This window comes from Echiichthys vipera (genome assembly GCF_963691815.1).
Source record: "Echiichthys vipera genome assembly, chromosome: 8".
Lineage (NCBI taxonomy): Eukaryota > Metazoa > Chordata > Actinopteri > Perciformes > Trachinidae > Echiichthys > Echiichthys vipera.
In genome coordinates this window covers 15,767,565-15,777,249 of record NC_139833.1, presented here as the reverse complement: position 1 = coordinate 15,777,249, position 9,685 = coordinate 15,767,565, and the positions used below count along the sequence as shown (strand labels likewise).

The window sequence follows — 9,685 nt, the reverse complement described above, 5'->3', positions numbered from 1 at the left end:
GAAAATGATCAATGCCATCCCTTCTCACATCAAGAGGCACACTGCAGCCTGGCCTTTTACGGGGTGGTGTTGGAGTCTCTTCTGGAGAAGATAGTGGTCTGAGTTTGGCCTTTCCTGCACTTGTGAGACTAAGTGCCAACCAAAGCCTGAAACTTTGACAGTGCCATTGGTTTCATCTGGGGCTTTACCACTTTCTGGTCACTTCTGTAGAGTTTCCATGCATTGATGACAGCCACTGTAACAGTGTGCCACCAGATGTACATGTACCATCTTCGTCATCTGTAGCTGAACGTGTAAAGTGCAGACAGCATATCAAGGAGATCAGCATCTCCTATGAACTTGTTGTATGTTTCAACAGTGGCTGGTCTGGGTACCATTATGTAGGTTTTGGAATTGCAATCCCAGCGTTTCACATTTCCCACAGGTTCAATGCCACCAAAAGAGGAATTGAGGTGCACTGCTTTCGTCAATTTTTTTCATCCTTCATGGTGCAGCCTTTCATCCTGTTCATTCAGATTGTGCCAACATGGTGGATTCCTCTCTCTTTTAGGTGTTGCACCAGGGGAACTGATTTTAAGTAGTTGTCTGCAAAGACCTTGTGATTCTTTTCCTGCTGGAAGTGTTGATGTCATATTGTCGCACAACTTCTCCTGTAACACCTTCTTCAGAGTTTTCTCTGGCTGGATTTTCTGCACCTTGACAAACATCAAAGTCATAAAGAAAGTTTGTCCAGCATGTCCCCACATCTTAATACCCCATTTGTGAGGTTTTGCAGGCATGTAGACACATAGATGAGATTTCCCTTGATTGGTACCATAATTTCATCAACTGCATGGAATTCTTCTGGTGGTATGCAGAGAAACTGTTCTTGCATGGCCTAAGCTTCCACAAATTATCTTTCTTTGCATCATCAGACACACTGAGGTGGTCCCGAAAGTCAATCGGTGTAAGCAATTTCAAAAACCGATCTCCAGACATCCCATTACAAACTGTAGGGAGCTTTGTCTCCATACCATATGCATGTACATGCCTAGAACCTGCTCTATCTCTTTGAAAGTTGTGTTTACTGACCTGCCCTCTCCTTGTAGTCTGTACAGGTTTGTTTATTCTGTAGTTTCATCAGTGACAAACTGTTTGAAACACATGTACGGTCTCCCGTCACACCTCTCATCTTTGCCTTACTCAACACATGCAATGAAATCGACTGATTGATATTTATTTTTCTCTAAATCAAATGTAATTTAAGGTGGCATTTCAGCCATTAATTAGAATAATAAAATCATCAAGATAGTCTGTGTATTGTAATACATGTGTTGATGTAGATTATATTACAAAATTGTGACATGAGTGTTTAGGGATAAATCACCTTATATACCTACAGTATCAAATTTGATACACTCATTTTTAACACGATTTAACTCTAATAAAAATAATGAACTATTAAATAATTATGCATTATTTCAATACAGAAGATATTTATCATGAAAAATGAGTAACAAAAATGTTTTTATTCTTACTGTAAGTTCTTGAAAATGAGTAAATGTTTTCCTGAAAAAGGTGTGTGGCTGATCTGATGACGGCAGCCATTTTGAAAAGGTCAAAAAAAGCCCCTCCAATGACTGCATTGGAATGATAATCCAGTAGGGGGCAGAGTACAGGTATCAAGTCGTATACAACAGGTTTTTAAGGAAAGTTTTGATAATGGTGATAAAATAGAGCTCTCAGAAACTAGCGTAGCAAATATGATACAAATGGTTTTATAGGGTTAAAGTCATTTTTTGGTCGTTTTGTGTGTACTTGTGGTAATTTAGCATCTCTTTGTGATAATTTTGTGTTGTTTTTCAGCAACATTTTACTTTATGGGCCACTGGGCCTGTGCCTGGTATTAGTTCCGATTGCATTGCCAAAAATGCTGGCATCGGTATCGGTTATCGATTGGGTATCACGCAATTTATTAGAAATAGGAATCTATTTACTGGTTAGCTCCGTTAGCTCTGACACGGTTTTTCTTAATCTTTAATTAATCAGTTTAATAATTCTTAGAAGTTCTTGTTAATAATTATTCCTATGTTTATTTAGTTAAGTTACTGTTGCACTACTGTTTTATACTGTTCAATTTAAAAACGAATGGCTTCCATTTTCTGTATTCATTCATGTTTTACAAAGGGTTTAACCTGAGCCAGGCCTTACCACGATGGTAGTCATATCACAGTCATGCAGGCATAGTAAGATCTTTTTCTTCGGTATCTGTACTCGGTATTGGCCGATACCCTCAGCATGAGTATCATATAATATAATCAATATTCTGAGGTAAAACTGGTATTGGAACATCTCTATCCAATATGCCTGCTCAGTAATCCATCAGTGACTTTAAAGCATTACAAATGAACAGAGGTTGACTTTTTAACCTACCTAATCAATAAACCATTTTAAACTGTGACCTCCTCAATTCATTTTTTTGTTTGTTAAATATGTAAACCAGGCTCTGGAATGTAAAATAAGCCAGACCAGTCAGGCTACAGTTATTTGAATGTCAAATGTTTCCTAGGAGACATCCTTCACTGAAAAGTAAATTTGCCATACTAGATTTTCTGTGTGTTTATCTCCCCCATGTGGTCGCTCGTGGCTTCACGTGTCACTGAAGCCAAAGACCTCCTCATCTCCCAGAAGGGTTCCCTATCATTTTTCATTAGGAAGAGTAGCAAGAACCAACATGGGCACCAGTATTGTAAAGATGTTTTGTTAATAGTATTTCTGGTTGTTTAAGAAACAAATTCAAAGAGATTCTAAAACTACTTTCAGTACATTGATCATATGTCACCTGCTCTTGCCACACATGGGATAATACACACAAAGAATTATGAGTAATAAGGGTGCAAAAAAAGCATGTTTTGTACTAGATAACCACTGATCCCTTCCCCTTGGGTCTGGTTTTGTTTTCTTTAAAGTTCCCCTCCACTCAAAAGATGTTCTTCTTATTGTTCCTACGGTTGAATGGTTGAGCTTCACTGTACAAAATGAGGCATGTACAGTTTGACACTAGATGGATATTTTTACATCAATCTCCTGAAAGGGTAAAGCCATGAATAGAGTTGTGACAGCACATATAGTTTGGAAGCCAATCCTGGTCTATCATTCAACTTGTAAAAGTGTGATGTGGAAACTTAAAGCCTCTAGCACACGTGAGAATGGATTTCACAGTGACGTAGGAAACACCTTACCTCGATCAGCGGCCAAATTCTCACAATAATGTGAGATCACGCAAGGAACATGCTCACACGTCACGCGAAAATCCATCCATTCAGGCTCTAAGTGATGCGTTTGTGCTTCGGACAAAGGTCTACCAAACATTTAGCTTCCTTCCATGTTAAACATGTCTGTTATACATGTTTAACCTCATGACAAAATGTGTTTTATTTTTTATAACTGATGATAACCAAATGTAGATTTACTATTTTTGGGGAACATTTGCATGATCTTAAAATCATTTCAAGTTTTTATTTAGCATTGTCCAAAAATAGAGGAAAGCGTCTTAGGTGTTGTAGGTCCACAAGAAGAAAAATGAAGCATAATCAGCTTTATTTGTCTGAAACAAAGGGATTCACAAAGAACAAAATAAAAAGAATTGATTACAATACAAGAAGTATTAGAATATGATCTAAATTCCAGGAGTTGGGACAATACAAACTTAAAAAAAAGAAACAATAGAAGAAGAAGGTTCTTGTGGAGTGCAGAAACCAAAAAATATTTTTTTATTGAAGCCCTACTGCTATAAAAAAAAAAACCCAATGCAATACAAACAGGTAACTATGTACAAACAACATCTATCCAATAGGTGGCTAATTCACATGCTTGCAACTACTTCTAAAAAGAAGACAATTAATTTGACCTTCTTTGTATGTTGATTATTGAGGGTTATGCACTTTTGATACAATAAGGAAGTACCATGTAAAGTGATGGTCGGTGGTTGGCGTGTTGAGTTTCATCCATCCTCAGTCTCCCTGTTTCAGCAGGATAATGGGCTACAGAAAAAGAATAACCACTATTAGTTACAAATCGTCCTTCTTACAGTGTATTCAGTTGCTGTGTGTATAAAGAAAAGTACACACCAACGTGTTGAAATGTGATCTGCATACAGCTTTACTCAACCAGTAGATCAACGACAGGGCTATTAACTTCTCAATAACCAGCAGAGACATAATCAGCCCCCTGATTCCTTCATGGACCTATGAACGTTGAGAAGGTGGAAGTGAATGCACATTTGATTTGTATTTCAGAGAGGTTACATAGGAAAGGATACATGCTGTTTTCCTTTACCTTTGGATTATGCAAGCTACTTTCTGGCGAAACGTGGAATGCGTTCACGCAGAGACACACTGCTGCAATTGACCAGAAGAAGCTGACAATGTTCATAGAGAATGACAGCTTCGTCTGGAATGTAAAAAAGGCAACCAAGAAACGAAGAAGCAGGATCAGACAAGCTGTAATGATTTTGTGCTGTTTGTTTTTTGATTATTTATATTTCACAAGTGTAACCTTCTTAAAATATAAATTTGTTAGTTACAGAAATGAACTTATTGGTGCAAGTTAAAGAAAAATAACTTTAGAACAACAATTTAAAGTTGGATGGCAAACATAATTAAACCTTCACATATTTTTGAATGTCCTTTTAATTTTTAATTTTCTTCTACTGCTGATGTTAAATAAGATGTTACCCTATAATACTATGTTATACTACAGTATATCACTATATTTAAGTTATTCTGCCATCCCTTCACTTTTACTACGTACACTCTGAATATTATTTTGAAGGTATTTAACACAATATTCCATATTTAGGAGATAAAACAATTGAGTATGGATTATTATATCTAAATTCCAATCTAACTGAACTAAAGAAGTTTGGACAAAAACACCACAAAAACCATTACAGATAAATAGAAAGAGATGACCATTTTTTTTTTTAAATCAAGGGGTTAATTCACCCTTTGAAGTTAACTAAATGTTTAACTTACCACATGCATGTTTGGAGATTGTCCAGCTGCATAGGACAGCATACCACAGACCACAAACTGAGATATTGATAAAACATAATGCTTAGTATAATGTAAATATTGTGGAATATCAAAAGAATATAAGATGAGATACAATAAAATAAGATAGCATCAACCTTTTTGACCTCATGCAGGAAGATGGAGATGTCACAGATGAGGAAGTACACAAATAGATGCTAGATATACAATGGAAATGTCTAAAGGTAGTTATCTAAACAGTAGTTATTGGGGTTAATTAAATGTGCAGTTTTGCGATTGTATTTACCAGAACACTGGGTAGTGTGTAGAACCTGCTGAAATCATCTGTGTGAGTAAAAATCAGGCCGAGCGTGAGAATGAACACACCGGCGATGACTTGGGCTGCCTAATAAAAGTTTCGAAAAAAGAGCAAAATGCTGCATTACATTGTTGCATGTTTTGTGTATCAATCAAAGCCATAAATATAATCTATACTGTAGCTTGTCTGTGATCATAAATCTACCTGTGTAAGAAACAACTGAACTTACTCCAAGAGGTTTAGGTTTCCCGTTAATAGCGAAGACCTTGTAGGAATCTTTGTAGACACACTGAAATTTCTCTGGCATCAGTTGACCGTCTCTAGCGTCCCTCAGACTCCCAATGGGGATGGTGATGATCATCGATTCATCACATACAAATGTCTTCTTCATTCTCCTGTGAACACAATCAAAGCAAAGAATGTTAAAGCAGTTTTTTTTTTTTATCAATGTGACTATCTGCTGCTGAGGTTTTCAGTAACATACCTTTTTTATTCTTCTCTTATCTCGATTCAGACCTGAGATTCTTCGCTTTGTCAAATGTGTTTGACGAGGAAATGACCTGCCAACTGTCTTTTTCTCTCACCCCCTTCCTCTATCTCTCCTTCTCTGTCTGTCTCTCTGTCTGTCTGTCTCTTTTACACACACACACACACACACACACACACACACACACACACACACACACACTAAATGCTTGCGTGCCTACTGATTTGGCAAAGAAATTGTCAAAACTTGATATTTGAATGTTTTTATGTTTATACATGTTAAAAAAAAAGTGTATGTGTTGTATCACAACTTGCAACATATGGCGTTGAGCACTGAGGGTTGAACATGATGAGCTTGTCGAGAGTGAGACCACTGGCAGAGTAAGGAAGTCGAGGCGTGAGGTGACCTCATCTTTCAATGTATTTGCAGGGAAGTGAAAAAAAACATGCCTAAAGAGCGAGGCACTCGAGATTGAAACACACACTTTTCACGCCAAACCTGGTAAGGTCTTTATTTAATTGTGTGTGTGTGTGTGTGTGTGTGTGTGTGTGTGTGTGTGTGTGTGTGTGTGTATATTCTAGTGGATTGGAAGTTTTTGTGAATATTAAATATGTCTTCTAAGAAACTCTGCTAAGTATATGAAAAAGACTGTTGGGAGCTTCATGGTCCCTGCAATAAATATTACTTTATTTGACATTCTTTTATTTTACTGACACTTCTCCTTTAAGTGTTTGTGCGTTTACTTGGTTCCATGGTTCTTTAAAAAGCTGTACTTTGTGGTGACAATGTAATATATTTCATTATATATTTCATTAGAGTTAAATATATCTCTAATGTCTAATATCTTGTTTGCCTTAATGAAGAAAAGAAAAATCACAATTTATTACATATTACAAATGATTAATTTATTACCTCTATTGTATTGCAATGTACTGAAATGGTTTCTAGTATGTTTGGTAACACTCATTTCTAAAGCTTCTGCAGTGTTTGTCCCTTGTTAATACTAAAGAAAAATGGTTCATAATACAAATTACAGAGCATAATGATTTTTCAATCCTTAATATTACAACACACTATAAACAATCATCCCTCCAGGTCAGAGGAGCACGATGGCCTGTGCTGATGTTGACTTGGATATCCATGGAGCTGATGAGGTGCCACGCAGAGCCGGGGGGAGAGAGCCGCCAGTGAGCCTACATTACCAGGCTACAGAGCTCATGCCAGACCACAAAGGGCCACTGCACAACCTGCTGCAAAAACAACCTGCGGTCTTGGGGGTAAGAGTGACGAGATTCATGCCAATAAACAAACCCTTTGAGCAGGTTATGTTGTTAAACTATTATTGACACACAGGGGGGTTCACTGAACTTTATAGTGCATGGTGTTGATGTTGATGTTGTACTCTAGCCTCATTCAATTGTTAAAACAAACAAAAAAAAGCCATTGTATTTTCACCATTGCATTAAATCAATAAATTAAGTATAGAATATGACTCCAACAGAGAGACACAAATGAGGAATCATGGCAAATGATTATATCAAACACCTATCAGTTTAAAAAAAACATTTATATTGTACCTTTATCCTGAGAATAATGCAAAACACTTTACAAAGGCTCACATTCACCTGCACACACACACACACACACGCGCTGATCATAGAGTGCTGCTTTGCGCGGTGCAGGAGTTGGTGTGTCTTGCTCTTGGACACTTCAGTAGGCAGTTAGTATGAGCAAGGGATCGAACTCCCAACCCTGCAACTACTGGACATCATGGTCTACCTGAGCTACTGTCAGTTTGCATCAATTGCTTCATAACAATGCAACAAAAATATAACACTTTAAACTGCTTTCACAAAATCCAAACAAAAATTGAACACTATACCTGCTTGTGACAGTTTATGCACAATCATACAAACTCAGTCCATAGGGACTTGGCCTGGGAACTGAAGGGTCGCCAGTTTGAGTCCCCATACGCACCAAGAGAGGATGGTGGATTGGTGGCTGGAGAAGTGCCATTTCACCCCCTGGGCACTGCCAAGGTGCCCTCGAGCAAGGCACTGAACCCCAAAGCTGCTCTGGGTGCTTTTTAATGGGGCAGCCCTCGAGCTCTCAAGCTCTGACATCTGGCCTTTAATGCATGTATATAAGACCTGTTTGTGCATGTGCGCATATTTGAGGCCTGTGTGTGTGTTGAAGACAACATTAAGAGTAAAAAGTGAATTTCCTCTCGTGGGACTAATTCTTTCTTTCTTACCCATGGTTACACATTTGGCCAGCAGCAACAGGAAATGCTTAGTTGAGGTTTTTGTGGTATTCTACTTCTTAGGGGGTAAAAACTCACATGTTCCTGTATATTATACTGTGAATATGTGCACAGTGTTCTTAACAGTAATATCACTGGTGATTTATTTGCTCATTTAGACCGTGTTTACCTATTATCATGAATTGTATGATCAGATTTTTTCAGTTTAAATGTTACAAACATTCATTGATTATACCATAAATCACAAAGCTGAACAAGTATTTAATTGTATATTTCTTCTTGTGATTCATTTTATTTTAGTGTGTTTATTTGGTAACAAATTCCAGTAAGGACAAGTGTATTGTCATGAATTCATTGTCTCTGTTCCTCTGTCAGTCTCTTCAGATGGTGAGCGGTCTCCTCAGTGTTGGAGTGGGAATTCTTTTTGCATTAACTCAGGAGATTCAACAGTCCCTTTTCACTCTGTTCAGAGTTTCCCACCTGACTGGAGCACTCGTAAGTCTCTTCTCAAATTGTAAAGCAAACTATAAGGTCTTCAAACTAATTAATATCCAACCTGCCTTTTTGACTCTGTATTCTTGCCTTTGCCAGTTCATCATTGCTGGATTTGTTTCCAACCTGTTGTTCAAATATCCAGGATTACTGCCTGTGAGTACAACTCCACACAAGACCAACAAACAACACTTACAATAATGAGAAAAATTCATAAAGTAATAACGTACTGCTTATGTTTCAGGTGTCCCTCGGGGTAAACTGTGGCTGTATTATTGTAGCTGTAGTTTCAGCTTGTCTGATAAGTGTCGACCTGGCTCAATGGAGTCCAGAAAATGATGAGCATTTGAGGGTAAGACCATGTGAAAAGTACTACAACATCAAACCCTTCAATAGGCTTATTCAGCAATAGATATTTACTTATATTGGCAAATATAAAACTATGTTTACATGATGATCTTTGTGTTTCTAACAGGTGGAGGTGCTGGAACTTTGTGTGTTGGGGCTCCAGGTTTTTACCTCTGCAATCCTCTGCTTCTGGTTCTCTAAAGAGAAACACACCAAATCACCATGATCACACTGATAAAATCATTTGAGAATAAATTAAGTCACAAGTAACTGTTTGTTTGAATAGGACAGGGGGGTTAAACAACTTGTCATCAAGTATGGCTTTCTGTTCTGTCTCCATTGTCTATATTGGAGTTGAAACCTCTGCTGTGGTCTGCGTCTGGTGTTTGACTCGGACTGAGAACACAAGACTTGTGGTAAATAAATGTCAGCTTCTCTCGTGTGAAGGGAAACCCACTCTTCATCCACCTCAGCCTCTGCGTCTCTCTGCGTAACGGTACCAGTGGGCCTCATACTCACTCACTGGCAACCTATCTGCAAGTATCTGTGTGGTTTTACGCTTGTGCTTTGTTATCAGTGGAAATATCTTCAACGTTTTTTCTGCTGCACACATTTCTTTGAGCTGGTTTCACATACAGAAGGCTTTACTGAATGATTTGTATTTTATAGGAAGTAGTCACTGGTTGAAACACATCATTTCATATCCAACTTAACTGAGGCAAAGAAACAAATCTGACAACATGTTTTAAACATTTTTAATCATC

The 9,685-nt window shown here is 37.7% G+C and overlaps 2 protein-coding genes across 2 annotated transcripts; one reads left to right on the top strand and one right to left on the bottom strand.

Annotated features, from left to right (window-relative positions):
• Positions 1-3,850: 3,850 nt before the first annotated feature.
• Positions 3,851-5,844, bottom strand: LOC310950172 (membrane-spanning 4-domains subfamily A member 4A). The gene is made up of 7 exons (XM_083917834.1): positions 5,816-5,844; positions 5,561-5,726; positions 5,320-5,418; positions 5,016-5,072; positions 4,318-4,431; positions 4,110-4,226; positions 3,851-4,022 (listed from the first exon to the last, which is right to left on the bottom strand). Exons 2-7 carry the CDS (start codon positions 5,720-5,722, stop codon positions 3,993-3,995), a joined length of 579 nt encoding a protein of 192 aa, XP_083773960.1. The 5' UTR covers positions 5,723-5,726; positions 5,816-5,844; the 3' UTR covers positions 3,851-3,992.
• A 416-nt stretch (positions 5,845-6,260) lies between these two features.
• Positions 6,261-9,181, top strand: LOC310950722 (uncharacterized protein). Its single transcript, XM_083918674.1, has 6 exons — positions 6,261-6,319; positions 6,914-7,095; positions 8,457-8,576; positions 8,673-8,729; positions 8,818-8,925; positions 9,049-9,181. The coding sequence occupies exons 2-6, from the start codon at positions 6,928-6,930 to the stop codon at positions 9,145-9,147; spliced, it is 552 nt and encodes a 183-aa protein (XP_083774800.1). The 5' UTR covers positions 6,261-6,319; positions 6,914-6,927; the 3' UTR covers positions 9,148-9,181.
• Positions 9,182-9,685: the final 504 nt, after the last annotated feature.

Coding starts and splice junctions, on each gene's coding strand:
- LOC310950172 (XM_083917834.1), bottom strand. CDS start 5,722: ATGAAGAAGACATTTGTATGTGATGAATCGATGATCATCACCATCCCC. Junction 4,432..5,015: donor AATCTCCAAACATGCATGTG/GTAAGTTAAACA, acceptor TTTACATTCCAG/ACGAAGCTGTCATTCTCTAT. Junction 4,227..4,317: donor GTAGCTTGCATAATCCAAAG/GTAAAGGAAAAC, acceptor CAACGTTCATAG/GTCCATGAAGGAATCAGGGG.
- LOC310950722 (XM_083918674.1), top strand. CDS start 6,928: ATGGCCTGTGCTGATGTTGACTTGGATATCCATGGAGCTGATGAGGTG. Junction 8,577..8,672: donor CCCACCTGACTGGAGCACTC/GTAAGTCTCTTC, acceptor TGCCTTTGCCAG/TTCATCATTGCTGGATTTGT. Junction 8,926..9,048: donor AAAATGATGAGCATTTGAGG/GTAAGACCATGT, acceptor TGTTTCTAACAG/GTGGAGGTGCTGGAACTTTG.